Source organism: Clytia hemisphaerica, unplaced genomic scaffold, assembly GCF_902728285.1.
Source record: "Clytia hemisphaerica strain Z4C2 unplaced genomic scaffold, Clytia hemisphaerica genome assembly, whole genome shotgun sequence".
Lineage (NCBI taxonomy): Eukaryota > Metazoa > Cnidaria > Hydrozoa > Leptothecata > Clytiidae > Clytia > Clytia hemisphaerica.
In genome coordinates this window covers 220,738-243,327 of record NW_027103811.1, presented here as the reverse complement: position 1 = coordinate 243,327, position 22,590 = coordinate 220,738, and the positions used below count along the sequence as shown (strand labels likewise).

Below are 22,590 nucleotides of genomic sequence, written 5' to 3'. Positions count from 1 at the left end.
TTCTGCTCTATTCACTTTCGGGGGAGCAAAAAGTTCTTCCGATAGTAAGAGGATAGAGGCTACCCAAGGATATAAATTGTTTAACTTCTTGTTTCAAAACATCAAACATAACCCTAGGATCTGGCAAAACAGAACTGAATTTTAAAGGACCAGTGAGGGCTTTGGGTGAATCGTGTACCAGTGGAAATGGTAAATTGGGTAAATACTGGACCAGTGATATTCCGATCTTCAGAATTAGAAGTCCCTCAAAAATTACAGATATTGATTACAACTGGACTAGGGAAACCCACTGGTCCACAATTTGACCATGGGCACCGTAAATTGCACATGAACCTAATATTTACTGCTAATGCTCAACCAAAATACCTACATATAAGATGTTTTAAGAGCAATTTTTAAGGAAGAAAATGAAATACAGTGACATAGTGAAAACTACGATTTAATTTGATCTTACCGCTTCGTGAACTGTCTTGATGCCACCAAAAACCTCACTTTCATGAATTGCAAATAACAATCATGCCAATTGGTTGGCTGCCGTTCTTCAAACATTACATCATTGCAAGCCAATTGACAGCATGACGTAACGAGGACAAAAAATATTGCTTGTTTTCTTTTATAGATATTTTCCATTTTATAAATCTTCTAAAAATGAAGAAGAAGTTGATATGTAAGACTGGTAGAAAAACTGGACAAATATCCACGATGTATGGATGGGTAATCGAGAAAGACAATAAATAAATACACACTTAATGACTTATTTTTCCCGTAGTGTAGCTGATACCTAAAAACTTTCAAATTTACATTTAAGAAAAAGAATGGTGCTATAAAAATATTCAACAATCGAGCCTAAGACTGTTGGACAAAATTGAATCGAAGCTTGCCTCAATATAAAATGCAGCGGAGTTGAAAAATTAAGATGAAAAATGAATTTTTATGTTTGGCCATATTCCATTCCAGATCATTCTATCAAAAGTTACAGCCATTTTTTGTCTCCGCTTCAGATTATATTGAGATGGACTTTCTTACAATATTTTTCAAATCTTTGTTTTATTTTAGGCTGAATGTTGCGTGGTTTAAAAAGCTCCATGATATTTTTTGTAATCTAGTTGTATTAACAAGAAAAATAAAGGCTTCTCGAACGCCGACGACTTCATCCCCGACTGCGACTCCAACCTCTTTCTTTGGAGCGACCTCTACTTTTGAGATCAAGCTTGGTCTGTGTTTTGCTTTTATTAATCATAATACGTCACATTACTGATTTCCAACTCTTTCTCATCACGATCGTGTCTTTTCGATCCTCTGTCCCGTTTTCGTTCCCGACTATCACTCCGACGACGTCTCTCATGTCGACTTCTTTCTCGACTGCGCGACCGACTTTTTCGCCGGTGATTTTTACTATATCGGCTATCCCGACTACCATCTCGTCGGCGGCTAGATGAATACTCCCGACTATCTTGCTTCGAATATTCTCGTCGGCGAGTAGAAGACGACCGACTTTTTGAAGTTTCGCGAGAATGTTGGGATCGGCTTCTCGAACGCCGACGACTTCTTTCCTGACTACGACTTCGACCTCTTTCTTTCGAACGATCATCCTGATTGTTTTCTTCTTTGATTTTCATCTCTTTCGTCGCTTCTTCTTGTCGTTTTTTCGTTTGACGAATGATTTCCAGATAAAGCATTTGTTGATCCACCAGCTCTCTAAGAACCTTGAAAAGACACAACAAATTATCGTTTAAAAGAATTAACATTCAAAAAGCATGAAAATAGTTTTAAGGAACTTGACCCAGTCAAAAATGTTATTAAAACAAAACTGTCCCGTCGACAGCCGGTACCAAATTTTGAATTGACGACAAAGATATTTAGAAAATTTGTTCACAAAGAAATAAAAGACCATTCTAAAGGAAGAGGTTTGTTTAGACAGGTTGGTTGCAAACACCAGTAGGTTGTTTCACAACACACACATTTGATACTACGCGCAATAAGCGACTTAATCAGGAAATTCTTGGTAAACGTTTTCTTAGTCTGATTCGCAGACCTATACTTCCTATAAGAAACTTTTTTCGCTAGAGGATGAGCAGAAGCCTAACGTTTTCTCGGAATGGCCGAAAAGAATTTCAAAAAAAATGAGGCATACCTCCACACCGGTCAGTTTGCGACTTTGTTTATTTTTGCCTCGATAAGTCTGTCGTCTTCGCTTGTAGTCACGGAGCTCAGCCATGACTTGTAAATGTGTTTTCTCGTCTTTGTCGTCAGATTCAAACTGCTCGATCACTGAGAACGTTGAAAGATAAAGATTATTCTATTGACGAACTCATATAGGCATTTCCAGGTGGTAGTCCAAGAAAAGAAGTTTTCTCATTTCTCAAGGGGCTATTCTAAAACTTCCAGAGGGAATGATTTTAGTTCCTTCATCTTCGAGATACGAGGAAGAATTCTTTTCAAACGTTTTTTGCAATTTTTCAAGAGGTATCCAAACGTTTCAAGATTTTTTTTTGATTTGATGAGGGTACTTTCACCCTCTCCCGTGTATGCATATAAAATTGAACAGCCCATTGTTTAAAATTTCGTGTTGAAAAGAAGACTTTCCAAAGCGGTATGTTAGAGGTTGGCGGTATATTTTGGCATCGCTCAATCATTTTAAAACTCTCGATACTCTTAAAAATGCCACAACGTTAAATTTGGCTGATCTTTGTTATTTTGTCATGGTCACATTATTTCGGAAAAAAAAGACTTTATTTTCCCTCGATACTCTCAAAAATGTCATAACCCTAAATTTAGTTGATCTATCTTTTCTTTTTTTATGATCACAAGATTCCGAGAAAAAAGACCCAAGTTTCAATGAATGCAAATTATTGAAAAATAGATTTCCAAACCTTTTATTTGCTCTTCAGTCTGAGCTTTGATTTCATCAAACTTCACGCATTCATCATCTGAAAGAATTTTACCAGCCTGAAAATAAAAGATTAACGCAAATTCAACTAGCTAGAGTGTTCTGTTGCAGATCAGAATTTTATCAGCCTGAAAAAATACTTTGACCTGTTAGTATGCTCGATATGTTTATCTGACATAACGATTACAATTTTCAAAAACCCTTTCAGTTTAGAGGGGTTTTCGATGCTTGAACCTTTCCTGAGTTTACTCTGCACATTTTGCGTCAATCCTAGAGCCCATAAAATTTTTTAGACAAACCAAAGCTGAAAAAGGTTCCAGCTAAAAATACTTCGAAAAACACTTGAGATTGTGTTTGGGAGGAAAGAAATACCTCGATGGCTTTTTCATAAATTTTCAATCGTTGTTCTCTGTTCATTTCGAAGAAAGACCATTCGTTTGGTAACAACGATAAACTGTCCACAACCTCTTCATTTGGTGGTTTCTGTTTCGCCTCTTTTGAATCTGAAAATATGTTCACATTAAAAAAGGTATAATAGAAGTCTCAAAGTTGGAGTATTTAGTCGAATAAAGGTTTCGAAAAAGCTCCGGAGAACATTTTTGAAACTTTGTTTTCACAAGTCGAAAAACAGTTTACAGGGACACCTTCAAATTCAGCGAATTCAGAATTTGAGCAGCTGGTTGCTCGTAACTTATTCTTAGGTTTAAACCAAAAATGAGCCTTATGCTCGTTTGAAAAACGTAGGGCAACAAGTGCTCAGCTCAGCTCCAAACCGATTAGGAAAAATTGAAATATATTTGTCTTTCTATAATGATCGTACACAGAGCATTAGTTTGATTCAGGAAAATAAACATTAAAATGACATGAAAGGATATGTGAAAAGATATTTGAAAGTGGAATTTGTACATTTGTGAAGCAAATAGCAAGTTAACCAAATAAACCCAAAACCCATAATGATGCTAAAATGAAATTGAAAGTTAATTTGTTTAAAGCCTCTACGCGCACGTGTGTAGGATTTTGGGGTCGCTCGAGGAAGAAAGGCTTGTAACATACAGAGAAATATCGAATAAAAAATCATTAACCACATTGGATCAATTGGAAGAACTAATAAAACTTCCTAAAGATATCCCTTTTCCAAATTAAACATAGGAACTTTAAACGAGCTTCCCCTTTCATAGAGACCATTGCATTTTAGAACCATTTTCTAAATTACAGATACTTAAACAAGATTTTTACCTTTGAGAGCTTTAATAGAAGCACTGCTATAATGATAAAATTCGTTTCGCGTATGCTGAAAAGAGAACAGATTTAATAGAATGATGGCGTAGTGGTCTACAGCTAAGCCTCAGTCATTTTCAAAGGTCAAAGCAGCCCAAAGAAAGCTGAAAACTTTAATTAAAGATGAACTTTGCGGGAAGATTTCAGGCAACAAAAACTATGAAAGTTTTTACTTACCTCTGGTATTTGCTTTTGATGACACAGCGTTTTCGCACACAAAAATTTCCAAATCTTCAGCACAAATTCACAAGTTTCTAAAATGAAAATATAAACGATCATCACAAGTTTTTATGACTATTACACTTAGTTGGCGAGATTCATGTCATAGAGGGTCAAAACCATTGAATTTAAAGCCCGAACTGCTAGAGTAGAATCTCTAACCTTTCCCAGGCAAGAAAAAGTTAAGCCACTTATTCCCCATACCGAACGCGCCTAGAACGCACCGCAATCATGACGACGGATTGTATCTAGCGGTTCTTTTGTTTTTAAGGATTGTATTTTTTGAAATCTAGCGATATATTTTACTTTCAATCCGGCGTTTGTGTAAAAACCACGCGTGGTCTCTCAAGTCTAGGAAGTCAATGGTCAAAACAATACGGCAAAATTCTTGTTAAAAGAGGAAGATGTTTACTTTTCTTAGTGACAGGGAGAAGTGTTTGCACCAGGTCGTCAGGGTTGGTCGGCTTTATTAATTGTTTCATCACGAAATTCACTATACTTTGTTTGTTCTCATTCCTGTCAAGAAAAATGAAGCGGAATCGAGTATTCATGATATGCACCACTGCAATGACTTCAAGAAATTATGCAACTTTTCTGTTTTTGTTCCACCCAATCCCGGGGGGGGGGGATTATGTCCGAGCCGAAAATCGAAAATCGACCCTTTGAGAGACAAAATTTTGGTGACTTTGGGACCCTTTGAGAGACTTTTTTCTAAATTTTGGTCATTTTTTTCCAAATTTTGGTTTGATTGTCAACAAATTTTGGTCAAAATTTTTGGAAATCGTGACCCTTTGAGAGAGAAATTTTTGATTTTCGTGATTTTGGGACTAACTTTTGAATTTGTACCCCTTTGAGAGACTTTTGAGGAATGAGAAAAGGTACCCTTATGGCTCGCACATACCCGGCACCCATTTTGCCTAAGTAAACCCCCCCCCCCCCCGGGCAACCCAATACGTCACTTTCTATTGTTTAAGTGACGTATTGGGTGGAATTTCTTTTAAAGTTCTCAGAAAAATCTCCAGTGGTGCATATCATGAATAGCTTTGAAGGAGAAATTTAGTTGTTAGAATTGTATAAAATCTTACGTGACATCTAAAATCATACATTCTTTTTATTATATAAGAACAGACTATATTCTGATCATTACATCACGGACCCAACAGCTGATTGGTTGTAAGTGACGTAAAATCAGCCAATACGTCACTTTCAACCAATCATGAATATTCATATTCTTATAAGAGCATAAGGCTTCCATGGCCAAAATATTAAGAGCAAGTTTAGAACATTTAAGGCTTTTATGAACTCGAAAGCAGCCAGTTTCTTAGGAATATTCAACATGTATACCCTTAGTCTGATTCGCAGACCTATACTTCCTCTATAAGAAACTTTTTTCGCTAGAGGATGAGCAGAAGCCTAGTATACCCTGTGTCTTTAGAGCTTGGTAGATTCTCTAGAATCCATTCTTTGAGACGGTCTTCCGGTATAGATTGAGAATCAGGGTTGAAATATTGAGGCGGGATCTTCTTCCATGAATAGATAAACCTAAACGATAAATTCTTTCATCAAATTAAATTGTGCTACTCCAGGGGGGGGGGTATCTAGGCAAAATGGGTATCGGGTACAATCAGTGTCATAATATATTGGCACTTTTGGCTAATTTACAATTTTTCGAAAATTGAAGTTCGAGCGAGAATGTCAAGTCTTAAGTCTAGCGTTAAAACTCAGAGTTAAAACTCTACCCTTCGAACCTACTTTAGAGCACTTACAAATCGATTGTGGTTTCAAAACACCCCGGTGAATTTCCCTTTTGTGCCAAGTATTTTGTCCTTGATTGTAGATCGACAATGTTTTAGTAACATGATACTATAGTTTATTAGTCCATTTGGAAACCAGGAAGCTTCAAAGTAACTCTGTACCGATTCATTCTTCATTTTTCATTTTCATTTTGGAATATACTTAGAATTATTTTTCTAAAATGATATGACACTCTGAATTATCTTTCCAACAGTATACAATTTGTTAGAATTGAAACATTTGCTGAAAAATTGCAAGCAAAACAAGAATTAGTGCATAATAAAAAACGAAAGGACAAATAGGAGCAAAAGCATTTTGCCTTTTAAAAATACCTTAGTTCGTCGAGGGAATCACAAGGTTTATAGGAACAAATATCCAGGTCGTCCTCGATAAGACTTCGCGTATTCAAATAACTTCTTCGTTTTGGTTTCTGAAAAAAAATAATTATAGAGGTTTATTATGTTTGGTTTTAAGTTACCTTATCGGCCCTTTTTACGCCGGTCCTAATTTAACGCCGGCCCCTTTTACGCCGGCCCTTATTCCGCCACAGCCTAATTTTAGGCTTACGCCAATTAGGGCCGTAAATAACGCCAAAACTTGTAAAAATCGCTGTTCAAGCTTCAAAACAGTATTAAAATGTCATCTTTCAGTATTAAACTGTTGAAAATTCCATTGAAAAATCATTGATTTTCGTAAAGTTTTGGATATAGAGTAAAAAAATGGCTAGTTTTCATCTTTTAATCATGCCTAAAATCCTATAAATTGAAAAAAAATGGTCAAAAATTAACGCCACTCTTAGGAAAAAATTGCAAAATTTTGGCCCTTTTTACACCGGCCCTTTTTACACCGGCCCTTTTTACACCGGCCCTTTTTACACCGGCCCTTTTAACACCGGCCCTTATTACGCCACGAGCCCAAAAATAACGCCAATAAGGGCAAACGTAAAAAGGGCCGATAATGTAATTAATTTCCGCCATTATGGAAGCAAACGTTCAAATCTGTAGCCTTACACAAATCGAACGTTTGCTTCCATAATGGCGGATGTTAAGTAACTTAACAAAACATGGAAACCTCTAAGCAAACATTCGATTCGAATCTGTAGATCTGTAGCCTTACACAAATCGAACGTTTGCTTCCATAATGGCGGATGTTACGTAACTTAACAAAACATAGAAACCTCTATAGACAGGGGTAGTAATAGCAATACAACCTGGATAAATTGAGAATGTCGGGTCTTCAAAGATATGATTTGTATGTTTTAAGTGGCAGAGCTTTTAGTAGCTCCTTTTCCACTTAGGCTGGGTTTATATCTCTAGTGAGAAGGAAAGGTGTCGACGTGTATTGGGGGTTTTACAAAAGAAATTCAACTTAAAAGAAGTCTCGGGTCCCCCTTGTAAAACATCTCTCTACAAAATCTTATGAAAATATTTAAAAATTTAGTCTTAAACGACATAAAAATTCTTTTTGCATGGATCAACAACTAATGGGCTTTTCCAGAAAGAAATTTCACCCCCACTGTTGAGGATATTGATTTTTCGAAGTATTGAACTCCCTGGATATCTACTTTATTAGTAAAGACCCCCTGGATATCCACTCTTAAAAATATGCTCAACCCCCTGGATATCCTCTCTTGTAAAGATGCTTACCCCTGGATATCGTACTTTTTACTTAAAAAGACACTTTACCCCCTGGATACCCGCTTCCTTGTAGATATTTAACCCCCCGGATATCCACCTTTGAACAAAAATCGTTAACCCCTGGATATCCGATATTCTCAACAGGGGGCACGGACTATTTCTGGAAAAGCCCAATAGCTTTTAGATATGAAGAACTTAGATATAAAAACAATCACAAATCTAACTTATGGTCAAAAACGGTCATCGAACATTTTAACAGAAGGGTGCGATCAAAACCTGAATATAATAATCGTTTGTCTTCTTTCGTTTTCTTTTAACACTTGAACTTTTTAATTCTCGAAGTATTTTCTTTTGATTTCGGTTGCCCGACAGAGGAAATTTCTAGTCCTAATTTCTTTCGTAAATAAAGTTTTGTGAAAAGTAATACAGGTTGTAGTTTTGAAATCCACATTTTTTGAATTTATTGTCTAGAATTACCGTAAACTTCTCTCTACTTGAGGTAGTAAAACAGCCAAAGAAAGGTAATTTGGAAAGATTTCGACATGCATTTGTTGTCGATGCAAACTATTTTGGTTGTATCCATCATGATGACAATTGTCATTACACAGAAAGTTAACCCGAGTTATGAACTCGTTTTTGTTCGAGTTTATTCGAGTTGTTTCAATTCAAACCAATCTCTCGCTAATGACAAATCCCTAAAAATATTTCTTAAAAAGACTAACGAAGCCTTTTTACATACTTGGACGAAAGGGTCCAAAGCGAAACTCCGTGACTTCAATATATGCAGCCGTGAAGAGTTAATTCACTCAATTCTAACAATGCAACTGGATGTTCAATTCTATCAGCAAATCAACAATAAATCATACTGGAAGGTGGCCAGTATAACCAGCTTCATATCTATCGAATTCGAGACATTATTGAAAAAAATGATCGCTTCAAGGGTTCCTGTGTTTGATTTTAAACTGGTGTTAGTTTCACTTTCAGAAGAGTTGACAACTTATACGACGAACCTGCAAAAGTTTGTGGAATATATGGGATTTCACCATTTGCTTTTCGTATATGTGAATGCATCAAGAGTGAATTGGTTTTACAATGCGTATTACAAGGAGAGTATTGAAGCATTTCGATTATCTAAAAGATTTTGCTTGAGGTAAGGTGTCTTAAAACTCCTCTAATTGTCGGTCACGGTTTAAAAGCTATAGCAAAGTGGCCACAGTCCTTCTAATGTTCTGTGTTCAGTTCATAGATAGCCGAGACTTGCCATGGACCCCGTGAAAGACTACCTAATAGCCCCAAACTACTGGGCTACTCACGTAAGATATCGACTCTAATTCTAACGAGTCTGCTAAATTACGTGGGTTACGTGCGTGCCGTGGGTTAAAACTACTGGGCTACCCACGTAAGATATCGACTCTAATTCTAACGAGTCTGCTAAATTACGTGGGTTACGTGCGTGCCGTGGGTTAAAACTACTGGGCTACCCACGTAAGATATCGACTCTAATTCTAACGAGTCTGCTAAATTACGTGGGTTACGTGCGTGTCGTGGGTTAAAACTACTGGGCTACTCACGTAAGATATCGACTCTAATTCTAACTGTATCAGATTACTGTCTGCTAACTATCGTCTGTTGTGGCTTTCTGACTCGAAGCAAAGTTTTTTTTGTCTCGGGTAGAAATGAACTTTAAACAACAAATTAGACAAAATTCCTTCAAATTTTCCAGAGTTTTGTTGAATTTGGAAACGGGAAAAATCTCTTCTTGTACTTCGCTGAGACGAAAATCTGTCTGAAACGGAAAAGCGCAGTTTTAAGATAAATTGTTCATCCTGTTTTCGAGTTCAAAATTTCGCCAAAAGGTATAAACTAAAGTAAACTTAATCACTAAGATAGTAACGACAAAAAGGTGAGTTTAAACCTCATAAATTTCCGTTTTTTATTTACTTTCTTCATAGGTACACGACCATTGATGTACCGTGGGATCTTGGGAGTGAAAGAATCTTTAACGTTCAATGGTTAGAAACCAACAAGCCTGCTTTAATCATGTTCGGTAATTCACAAGACCAATCAACGCTACTAAAAAATCATTTCCTGAACATCTCAAGCCGCTTAAAGCTTCCAGTCATACTACAAGATTATTTGTCGGGTCCGCAAAAATCTCCGTATCCTCCTGGTGAACACGTCTATAATATGATGGATTTGATTCGCTCTGAGATTGCAAAAGAGTTCGGCCATGTTGACCAATTTTCATCAAAAACAATTTTTCGTGGATCAGTTTTCGAACGGATTTCAAGTTACATGAAGACCATTGACAGACTTTGCAAACTGAGCTCAAACATTGAGAATTTTTACAGAAATTTTCAAAACGTTCGGAAACATTATCAAAGGTGGATTGCCAAAAAAGATCAAACATACTACAAAAATATTTATTGGCGAAATCAAAAATCGAAATTCAATGCAATTGTAAAGAAAATACCTCCATCAACTATTAAATCATTATGTCCGAATATAACATGCCATCCAGGTTTTTATCGGACATACGGCAACATAACTCAAGGTTATTCGTGGAAATGTATATCTTGCCCGCAGAACTTCTTTAAAAATGAATCCGGTAATACCGGCTGCACGCCTTGTACCGGACGTTTATCAAAAGATAACGGGAAAGGAACATCCTGTATCGACCCTTACACTGATTTTCAGGTCACTATTTCTTCGTCAAAAGAATGCGTCTTTATTTCGTGTCTTGCGTTACTCGGAATCATAATAACAACTGTTTCTATGGTGATATATAAAAAAAAGCAAAGGACTCCAATGGTCTCGATAAGTGATTACAAATTATCAATGGCTCACATGTTTCTGATACAATGCACTCTTATTGTGGCCATTGTACCATTTTTCCGGCCTTCAATTTCAGAAAGTTTCTGTCTAGTTCAACCGCTTACGATTAGTGTTTTCTATACGTCAAATATCGCAATTGTCTTGACTAAGTCACAAAAACTGCTTCAAGCTTACCGCAGTAAAATACGCCTGACTGATAGACAAGCCAAACAAACGGTTATAGTGCAAACTTTTACAGTCTTCTTATCTGTTTTATGTTCGAATACTATTTTATTCGTCACTTCACAATATCAAGAACTACAGATTCTAGAAGTTGAAGATTCTGCAAAAATGTTGCGATACAGTTTCTGTAATACTTTTCTCCATAATGAGATCATCTTGGGTTTTATTATGGTTTTACAGCTGGTGTGTTCATTGCAAGCCTACCGTGGACGCACGCTCCCTAATGTTATGAATGATAGTGTCATTATGGCGTATCTGACATACACACTAAGTGTAGTTCTTGGTTCTCAATACGTTATCGTGTATTTTCAAGACCCGAATATGAAACATGTTTTTCAAATGGGAGCTATTGTATTGAATACTGTGATAATGAGTGCTCTTTTGTACGGCCAAAGGGTTTTCCGGATAATGTGGAACCCGAAGAAAAATACGCCGGAATATTTCCGTATGGAAAGAATGCGAGAGCATAGACAGAATGCAGAAAAATTGATCGAAGTCATCAGATAATCATTTTTCAAGAGATTTAAAAGATTTTTACAATGTTAATAATGAATGTGAGAATTGAGAAAAGATTTTGTATCACCATTACCTACATGGAAGGAAATGATTTTTCAAAAGTTTCAACGTCTCTATCATTCCTTCATCATTGGTCGCCTGGAAAGTGATGATTGAGTTTACTTTTGGTATATTCCACAGAAATATATTCCTTTACTGAAAAGACAGGCTCACAGATTTCCAGTAAAAGAAATTTGTGTTAGGAAAGTTGGTATTTGAACCCACTATATAAAAGTTCCATCGATCATTTACCCAGCACCCCAGCCAATGCACCCTAATTCTTATTTATGTTGTATAAACTAAGGAGCAGTCCTCGTGTAAGTAAAATTAGAAACGAGTGCTCGTTTCAAGCTCCGACCCTAACCCTAGCTGATAATAACCCATTCCTAAGCCTTCTTGATACCTGACCACACTTGATACCTAACCGAAACCAAACTCTACTAGGTTGCCTATGGTCCTGATGATACTCCTATTTCCCGTAACGAAAAGAACATTTTGATGACGTCAGCAAAAGTACGTTTTACCTGTGAAAGTGTGTCCAGTTTTGTTGTCAGATATTTTTTTTTGCTCGATTATCCATGAAAAGTACTTAGACTTCTGTATGATTTCTATGTTGCATCTCCGTGTCCGCTTTGTTATTTGAGTCCCTCCACATTTTCTCGCGCAAATAAGCTTTAGTGTTCTTGTGTTGTTGACATAAAATGACAAAAATTTTCGGCCCGTAAAAGATGATCAAAAACAAGGTTTGAGCAGTTGATAGAATGATCAGATGAATGCTTTGACGCAATACTACATCCTTCTGCAAGTAAAACAGAGGAAATACTATTAAATAGGCAAATACAACTGTTAGGGTGGAATAAGCGATTGACATAGCCTCATTAAAAGGTCCTGGTAGATTTCGTCCTCTATAGGCTTGTACGCTGGTAAATAAACACTGAAAAATCAGCAAGGCGACTTGGAGATTAACATGTAAGCCTGTGTTACATTGTATTACGATTTGGTATTCTGAATGGTTGATATCTAGCTGAACAGCTGGTTGGTGGGTGATCAAACTCCATAATAACACGCTACAGTCGAATAAAATGATTGATGTCATTAGCGAAAACTGTATTAGGTTCGATTTTCTTTTGTCAGAATCATTGACAATGGTTTTTGACTTAAAAGCCAACAAAAGGTTTTGAGATTTGATCAAAATGATGATTGCAGGGCATATACATAATAGAAAAACGGAAATTGGTTTTAGATAACATTTGAAGATATCGGGCTCGCCGATAAACAAATATGGTAGCACTGCGAATTGGCAGCAATTGAATGCCAAATGAACCATTGAATGTTTCAGATTCGAAGCTTTCGCAAAAGGAGTTTGTTTATATCTCCATAATACAAGTATGATGAAAACACCAAGGAATAGACCAACAGCTGATATGCTTATGGAGATAATAGAAGTCGGCTGAGAAAAATTTGTGAATACATGTTTGTACGGACTGTAGCAATGGCTTTGATCTCTTGAAGGGATAGTCATTTCAGGGCATTCGCGACAAGATTCGTTAGAGCTCATTTCAATGGATTTGAAATAGCTAGTTGGACATTTCCGACACCCATATCCAAACGAAGTAACAAACTTCTGACCAACATTGAGTTGCCCATAATAATTTTCAGTACCGGCTAAACAAAGAGGTCTGGAGCAAGATTTTGTACCAGCCGCTTTATTTATAAGTCTCGTACCTTCGATACAATGGTGTTTTGTTTTATCTTTTCCCCATATCGGTTCTACAAAGCATAACAGTCGACGTCTTCGATTGAAACTTCTGAATTTCCTCAAATAAGCAACTTTAAATGACTTGAATGATAGATCAAAGATACCAAGACTCTCCCTGATCCCTATAAGAGACATGATTCGACTCAATTCAAGGAGATAAGAATCATAACAAAATTTAGCAAGGTAAGATTGCAATAAACTGAGATTCAAATCCTGCAAAGGTGTTTTCAGATCAACGACAACATATTTCATATTAGGCAGTTTATAAGTGTACCAGCCCATATAGAAAAAACTGGTATAATCTTTCAAAACAATGCTATCTTCAAGATCGTAAGATATCCAAGTATACCATTTTTCATCCCAATTGTTTAAGTAATATTCGAAAAGTTTTGTTTGTCGTTCAGGATCCCCCACAACAACTCTGATACCACCGCGTGTGTTGTTATTCAAGGCGTCAAGTAGGATTTGTATGGAAGTTTCGTTTGACGTGTCTACTTCGTAAAAGACCGGGCACATCTGCTTTGCTTTATAGTTTGATTCTATAACTTTGGTAAGAGCCTTGTAGCCAAGTTGATATATGTTGGATGAATGTTTGATATAAATGACAGCGAATTTAGTAACTTTGCTGTATACTAAAAGATCGAATAGGTTCTGAGCATTGGTCTGGATGCTGCCTTCATGAGATACGAGGTTTCGGTTGGATAAGAAGGATGAGAGTTTGAAGTTTGTGTTTAAAAAAGACACCGCAAAATTGTTGTCGTAGAAAAAATGTTGATAGAAATGTGTAATTTGGCTTGATGCGTGGACAAATATATGGATAATTCTGGAAGTCTGCTGCCAGTTAGTGATCAGTTCTCCGTTCCATGTAGGACTAGGTTGAGTTTCAATTGAAACGTAGAAAGTTTTGTTCAATTTTAACATCATACCAACATCCACAGCATCTTGCAATGTGCAGAAATTGAAATATTGATATTTGAAGTCTTGTACATTCAAAACATGATTGATTTTGTACGGATAAACTTTCAGAACATGATTCCAGAACTGAGTATTGTTTCGGTTTGCTTCTTTTACAGCTGATTGACAGATATTGGAATGAGTTGCGTTTTGATTGTATTCATTGGTGCTGGACTGCTGCTCCTGACATTGCTGGTACAGACCTATGAATAGCATTGGGTGACCTCCAGGACGCAATATTTGGTTATGTGAGGTGTAAGTCGATAGTGCTTGATAGAACAACAAATGGATGAGTTTAGTACTGACCCCCATTATTATCCAAATTTTAACCAAGAAACCAAAAATTTAGTCCCAAGTAGATTTCTTGCCTCTTGTTTCTCGTCTTGTAGATTTCTTTCGATGTTCTCTAATTGCACTTTCATGAAAAATAGATAAATCTCTTTTCCATATGTCTTGATTATGACCTTGAAATATCAAAATTCATGTTTTCAAGAAATTTTTCGATAACATTAATTCTGTGTTGGACCTGTTGATAATTTTAATCAACGCTTTAATAGTTTTTTTATAAATTCAATAGCTAAAGGATTTTCTTTTTGAAGAAAATATCAATTAGATTGTTTAGAATAGATTTAGCAAGCAGGTACAATAAATTAATCAGCAAAAATTTAAAGGTAAAAGACGAGAGTCCGAATTTTTTTTCCCTTCCAACGTTAACTGCCAAGCCTTTTCAAACATCGAAAAATCGACCCAAAATATCGCGAATATTTCAACTATACTCTAAAAAAGCAAAAGTTATTGTCATTCTAAATACACCTGGTAATTTTGGCCCCTTTACTACGAGTATAAAGGGTAGCAAGCATGTTAAAACTGAACAGAACTTAATCATCGCAGCTGAATTATATTCTCCGAGAGTTACTTACTCTGTTCAAAGTTTTATGATATAGACAGAGGGAGTTTTTTTCAAATTTGCACGCGTGCAGCCCAGAATGAAGCAAAAGTTATTTATATCTGATATTCCGATGGCGGATTGGCGGCCGTACACGCTAGAGCTATAAAGGAGCGGGGCAATTCCCCATCGGGGATGATAGTCGGCTTTTGATGTTCCGCATCCCCAGCCGGGTTCAACTACCCTTGCGCGTAAACCTAAAAATATTACCTTACAGATGTTGAAAATTCTCCCGACCTTCAGAGCTTTGACGTGTCGGATGAGAATTTCTGCATCTGGGTGCCATATTAAAGGTTTTTGTTTTGTTTAAAAAATGCTTTGTAAGCAAATGGTAGGAGGGATGTCCACATTAATCTTACTTACCACTTTGAAAGTCATCCTCCAAGGGTAGAAAAACGGATTGAAATACTTACTTTTGCCGATTGCTGTTCGATGGACCTAATGAAAAAGAAATCAAGTAGGGCATAAGTTTCAAAACTATAATGTGTCCATTATACGATTACAGTCCTGGTGGCATTGATGTAACACAGTAAGAGAGAAACCTTGAAGAAATTGATTCACAAAATCATTTGTGCACACGGTCTTTATAAAAACTTCAGATGTCTTTACTTTTTGAGTTCTAAGCCTAAAAATGGTCTGAACATATTCTTATTTTCACCATTTGTGAGTATTTCGATCCATTTTCCAAAGAAACTGGGGGTTTTAGAGTCTGCAAAGCCCTAAATGTTCTTAACTTTTTCTTAAAATTGTCATCAAAGCCTTGTTCTTGTACAATTTGTTCTTATAAAAGCGCGTATGTGGATCATAATGACAGTTGAAGGAGTGAAATCAATTTTTCACTACTGGCAGTTTCATGGCTTATTCAAAAAATCTTCAGTTGAAATAAATAGTTCCGTTGCTCTTATACAAAAAATGAATTGTATACCTTAAAAGACATATAAATCCATGCTTTCTTTAAAGAAGACTCGGTTTCAGTTTACTCCGGTCGAATGTGTAACGTGATTATTTTGTCACGAGGACAATATTGGAATAGCGGTTTTTAAGTCTACAAAACTGACCGGTAAAAGACTTACAAAACCTCTTTCAAGAAGCTGGAACACTTTGTTTTTTTTTACAAAACCTTTAACCAGAAGCGTGCAAAGCCTAAAGTTTCAGCCTCCTTAAAGCTTGGGAAGAGACCAAAGAAGAAAGAAATGGAGGAATAAAAACTGAAAGTATGAGACAAGTCTGGGAAGAACACTTCCCGGGATCAAGATGTCAAAATCACATACCCCGGTACTTTAACCCCGATGGTTTGGTAGTCTTCAACGCCTGAAAACAAAACAAAAAGAAGAATTACTGGTCAAATTCAAATTCTTTTTACAATTGACGCTCTCTAATCCGATTTTCAGGGGGTATTAGATTTTCATCGAATAGTGGAGCAAATCGAGTTAGTAGAGCGTCTTTAGTGAGAGTTTCTTGTTAACGGTGACTTTCAATATTATCGAATGATTGAACGTATTGAATGGTAGAACGTCGAATTAGAGAGTGTCGACTGTACAAAGCTTCATCTAAAGATTCGGCTACGTTGCGCAAGGTCGTAGGTTCAATCCCGGCTGGGTTATACTTTGTACTTAGTACAAAAATGGTACTTGATGGCTCTCTGCTTGATGCTCAGCAATTAAGAGAAGAATCAAGGGTAAATGAAGCAATTCAGGGAGAAAGAGCGGCACCCCTTCCCTACTATCTAAAGAAAAGCCTTCGGGTCGCCTCTGACTGCTGTCACAGACTTACTATTTATAGATCCTTTTCACAGTAGCATAGACAGGGGTGAAGGAACATTTGCTTAGGAGAGCAGATTTAAACGACACAGTGATTATCTTTTTATACCACGAATAGGTAAGTTCTTTGTCCGTCTACGCTACTGCTTTCATGTTAGGTATTCGCAGGTGTTCGCAAGAAATGAACAAATAAATACAGAATATACTGACTCGTGTACATAACCCCTAGGGCAGTTTAGAAAGCGTACTTTGTATTAAATATGAAAAACAAAGTAGAGACGAAAAGAAGAATGGATCAGAAATATTTCTAAATGACATAATTAAATTAAAAAATACATGTTTAAAAACATCCTGAAAAAAAAAGAGGAAAGACTAGATTTGTTAATTGTTATTTTGCTTGAAGTCGCACAGCATGCTAAAATTTTCTTGGTGCGAAAAGCACGAAAGCTAACGTTTAGCAAAAACTGAGAAATTGTAAATTCTGATCAAATTGATTATACATATTATGTAACCAATTAAAAAAAGCTAATCCAAGCACAAACAAGTCGCATGCTTACTCAAAGTACTGTATGCTAAAAAGTTGAAGTTTTTGAAAGACTCTTCGATGTATTTTTATATAGAACAATTGAGTCACACTTTCTTCAATCAAAGACAGAAGAACAGATAAAATTAACCTTTTGTCAAATTTTCAGTGCTACCCAGGAACACCAAACCTAGCCTCTTCAAGGTGATAAAATTGTTAATTGGTGTATTTTCTTGGTAATTATTGAACTATCCAATGAAATATCATTCTTTTAAAATGCTCAGATCAACTTAAAGTTTTGAAATTTTCAAGCTATAAAAGCTTCATCAGTTGGTTTATAATAAAGCGAGGAGGTGGATACATGGCTATATTTCAAACTTCGTGATCGGATGATTCGATAGAGATGAATACCTAATCTTAAGGAGCCTTACTTCCAAAAAAGACAAGTTTTTATCAAATAATCAAAACTTTACAATTAAGCAGAATAATGTTGCGTCACTACTAAAAGTTTTCCAAAGTATGATTGGCTGTCAAAATTAAACAATATTTATTGCAAGATTCTGTTACAACAAAAATGGAATACTTCTATCTCGGTATAGCTTTGATTCCATTGATGCTTGTTGGAAGTGTGGCAAATATCTACACTTTATATTGCCTGGTGAAACGTAAACAACGAAAAGGCGTTGTTCGGAAATTTGGCAATCTTGAGACATTGCTGTTCACATTGACTATATCTGACACAATCTTCAGTCTTGGATATCTACCAATCAAAACAACTATCTACTTGCTCAACCCTACAATGAAGGAGAAACCAAGATATTTTGGATACATGGATGCTGCATGCTTTTGGTCATCCTCTCTGATTATAATTTTGATTGCAGCGGACAGTTACATCAAAATCTCCTGGCCACAGAAATATCACCGACTGTTGTCCCGTAGAAGGATTCAAGCATTGGTGCTTCTGATTGTGCTGGTTTCTGCTTTGATGCCATTGGTCATCTTTCTAGCACTACAAATCGCTGGTGTAATCACGCTTATTATGTTTGTATTCATAATTATATTGTTGTTTGTGCTATATTACCTGATAAGAAGAGCTATGAAGCGTTCGCAAGCCCGAGTTGACAGTCACTCTAATGGCAGTGAGAAAAAAGAAGATGATCTCAGGGCAAGAAAGAAACAGATGGCGCAAAGAAAGGTCACTAAAAACATCTCGGTTCTTGTGTTGGCATACTTTGTGTGTTGTTTAACTTTCCTTGTTTGCCTATTGCTCTATGTCATTTCTCCTTCAAGATCAACAAAAGAGATGATCAAATTTGGAGTGTATGTCATGTCTTTGAACTGTATAATCGACCCCTGTGTTTATGTATTGAAAAACAAGGGGCTTGGTAGAAAGATGCTGAGACACAAAGTGACTGAAAGAAATGGAAGATTAGAGATGAGGAAGAGTTCGACCAATGATATAGCCGAATCGTCTCACGTGGATGGTGATTGCTTTGTGATAAACAAAGAAAACGTTTTTGTCAAAGAGCAAATAAAAACAAATAACTAACTTCATTAATCTAGTATTGTTATGGGTGTGACTAGCATCGTAATTTCTTTATATGTTTTTATAGACATTTATAAATGTGATTAAAATTATCTTAAAATTGAACAACAAGTCTTTTGTTTGTTCCTGCTTCTCCGTAGGCAACTAAATTCCAAGAACAGTCTAGACTGTTTAGACAGTAGACTCTCGTTTATTTGAGCTTCTATTATTCAAATTTTTCAATAATTGGAACTTATTCCCAGTCCCCGTCAAAAAGAAACCCTCTTGATACATTTTCTATAATTCGAATCTCTCTGTTATTCGAACAAAGATTCCCCGTTCGAGTTCGAATTAGGGAGAGTCAACTGTAATTATTATTTTCTCAATACACAGGTTGCAAGATTAAAGTCTGAAGACAAATCACGCTTTTACTCGAAATTTTTATGTGCTTGTTACATGACATTTATTTCTGATTGGATCGAATTTATTGACACTATGTAAAGTTATCAGCTGTAAGTTGTAAAGCAAGTAACATGTAAATAAAATCACGTGAACTTTTTCGAGTAATAACATGTTTTGACTGCATTGATGTATAGTTTTGCAACCCATGTATTGTAAAAATAAAGCTTTTCAGCAATTTCGGGGGGGGGGGGGGTTCATGGTTGGCGGAGGAGCGGAATCGGCCCTTTTTTCGGACGGAGTGGCGGAATTTGGCGAAAATTTAGACGGAATTACGGAAATTGGGTTCTCTGACGGAGACGGAAAATTAGACAATTTTAGTGCGGAAAAACGGAATTTAGCAAAAAAAATTGCGGAATTTCGGAATTGGTAAAAGATATTCAAAATTTGCGGAATTTTCGACAAAAATATTGAATTTCAAAGGAATTTTCGGTGACGGAATTTTGGTTCAATTTAAGACGGTTTGACGGAAATTGGAGAAAAAATTGACGGAATTGCGGAATCGGGTACCCCCTGAAACCCCCCCCCCAATTTTGTACCAAGCTGCTTGCACCACTTTTTGATTTTAATAAAATGAACGCGATAAAAAGGTGAGCGCTATCAGAACCATAAAAACGGGAACTAAGGGACCGGTTCCAGTTTGGCTTCTCAGCAATTTGTTAATGTTTTGAAATTCGTAATTTGTAAACTATACGTGTAACAAAAATATAAAATATCGAAATCAAAGTTGTGACTCACCCAAATTGACTGAAACAATATTTGTGCCTTCATAGCAATATGAGGTCGAACCAACAAAATCCTGAAGACATTAACGGAAAGAATTTATTTAAACACTACTTTACAAAGTTTTGAAACACTGCTGTATTTATGCAGATTCACAGAGCCTCGTGTGAGTGCCGCAAAATAGTCAAAAAACATTTTGTTAGAACATTGCCAAAAAACATTTTTGCTGAATCTTGCTTTCTGTTTGTCAAAAGGAAATTGACGTCATTATAGATAACAATTTCACACTATCACAAATTCTTATATAACTAACTAAAGTGCGGGATAACATTGAGACCCCCATGTGAGTTTGATATAATAATGATTGGTTAGTGAGGGCTGTACTAATATTTTCAGTACAGCTCTCACTTGAATCGGTCATTATTAGATTTTTTAACAGTTCCTTTTTTAGCTCGGTCGATTTTTAGCACTTTATAGCGAAAAAGACTGGGAAAGACGACTGAAAAATATAAAGATTTGTGGTATAAAACTTACTTTAGGTTCCACTGATAACATGTTGTTCTTTCTTGCATTACAAATTGTCACGTGGTCAGTGTAGTTACTTTCTTTGATTTGATGTGATGCATCAAATGGACAGGCTTTCAACACCTCCTGGAAAAAATTGATACATGTTTTTTTTTATAAGCATAACGCTTATAAGCATATGAAGGCTCAGATTTGTAGAATTCCTAAGCATAACATAAGCATATGTGTCAGCCTGAAATATTTTTCAAGTTGTCATTTTTTATCAGTTTAAAATGGTTTGGTTGAGGTCAAGTAAAAAAAGACATTCCACGGCAACCACTGCTCCCAAATCTGAACAAATTTTTATAAAATTTCTAAAATTTCCCTAAAACTTGGCTCGGGGTGAATTATAAGCATGATTCATAAGCATATAATAAGCATAATCTATGCCTGGATGCTTTGAGAACTTAAGCATACTCGAGCCTGACCAAGGGGCATACACTTGCTTATAAAAAAACAACATGTATTGCTCAAAATTTGCTCATATTTGCTGTGTGCCAAGTTTTGGGTTGCCTGCCAAAAAATTTATTGCAATAGTTGGTTACTATGGTTACCATGAAAATTAGTTTTCTTAAAGGTTTAAGACTAAGGGTTTGATAAAAATTGGGTGCTATCCATGCCAAAGATTGCGTAAAAAATAGATTTATTAGAAATGCTAACCAACTGAATTTGCAGTATATATTTTCAATGATTTATGTCCATTTTGACAACTTTAAGACAAGGGATCATTTTTTAAACTCAAACATTTTGTTCTTTAAAATCAAATAAAAACCTTTTCTTGTAGAGATTGTTTCGTCCATCCAAATCGTTGTAAAAGTTTTCCCAATTGTAGGTTTGCCACTGCAACGACATCTGAAACATCTTGGATCTCACTGATACGTTGTTGATATGTTTCTAAAACTTCTGGTTCATTTGCCATTTCATTTTTCTTATTTGTTTATTAAAATGTTTGGTAGTATTTCTATTTTATTTTTCTATTGAAAACTACGTTTAAAAGATCAGATAAAGGTCAGAAATAAAAAAAATAATCTTTTAGTAAACAAAACTGTAGCAAATATTGCTGATGCTATGTGATTTAAGTTTTTAAATTTTATAATATAATCATCGTGACAAGATGTTTGTTCTATAGACATTACTGTATAAAAAGTGGTGCTGTTTGGGTTTAAAATAGATAGCAGATCTACAATCGGTGCCATAACATATTGGCACTTTTGGCTAATTTAACATTTTTCGAAAATTGAAGCTCGAGCGAGAATGTCAATTTCACGGTTAGTGTAAAACGCAGGTCACAGGTCACAGGTCACGGGTCACAGGTCACAGGTCAATGTTGACAGGTCAGCTTTGATTACTGTAAAACACAAAGAAAATGTTTGAAAAACAGTTGTTAATGTCAATGATATAATTCCAAAGGTATTTTGTTGATCTAGAACTATTTTAAAGCTAAAAATCTACCCACGTGTTTACCACGTGATTTCGCGTTTTATGCCGTGTATAACACGGACCTGTAATACTTGTATTATATATTACATCTAAAATAGCTATTTCACAATCACTAATGTCATATCTCATTTTATCTCCTGCATCACCTTGGGTATGATAACAAGAATTGATGAAAATAGCGTCTATGGGATTATATTTCATGAATGTTTTAATATTTTTATCCCCTGCTTCGTATTTTTGATAAAATGACGTCACTATTTTCATCTCTCTAAAACAGCTCTCTTGGAGTATTTATTGTTTTCAAAACCTGTCAATCTATATCCACTTGCAGCGTCGGCATCCTATTACGCATGATAAATATTTTATTGTTAATTGGTGTACAAAACCTCATACTTTGAGATAACATCATTATTTACATAATTTAAGTGTCATTTGTTGTCAATTTTTGGGGTTGATGATTTGTCGTTTAAGTCTTCTAAATACCATATTTTGATATTACATTTCCAT

The 22,590-nt window shown here is 35.9% G+C and overlaps 1 protein-coding gene across 1 annotated transcript; it reads right to left on the bottom strand.

The window, feature by feature from the left end:
• Positions 1–1,069: 1,069 nt before the first annotated feature.
• On the bottom strand, positions 1,070–21,629 carry LOC136806570 (uncharacterized). The gene is made up of 14 exons (XM_067063157.1): positions 21,416–21,629; positions 20,614–20,730; positions 20,095–20,155; positions 16,361–16,400; positions 15,503–15,527; positions 6,514–6,611; positions 5,810–5,929; positions 4,800–4,903; positions 4,346–4,422; positions 4,127–4,181; positions 3,263–3,393; positions 2,874–2,949; positions 2,135–2,271; positions 1,070–1,706 (listed from the first exon to the last, which is right to left on the bottom strand). Exons 1-14 carry the CDS (start codon positions 21,560–21,562, stop codon positions 1,233–1,235), a joined length of 1,662 nt encoding a protein of 553 aa, XP_066919258.1. The 5' UTR covers positions 21,563–21,629; the 3' UTR covers positions 1,070–1,232.
• Positions 21,630–22,590: the final 961 nt, after the last annotated feature.

Coding starts and splice junctions, on each gene's coding strand:
- LOC136806570 (XM_067063157.1), bottom strand. CDS start 21,562: ATGGCAAATGAACCAGAAGTTTTAGAAACATATCAACAACGTATCAGT. Junction 16,401..20,094: donor TATTGTTTCAGTCAATTTGG/GTGAGTCACAAC, acceptor TTTTGTTTTCAG/GCGTTGAAGACTACCAAACC. Junction 3,394..4,126: donor TTCTATTAAAGCTCTCAAAG/GTAAAAATCTTG, acceptor ACATATTTTCAG/ATTCAAAAGAGGCGAAACAG.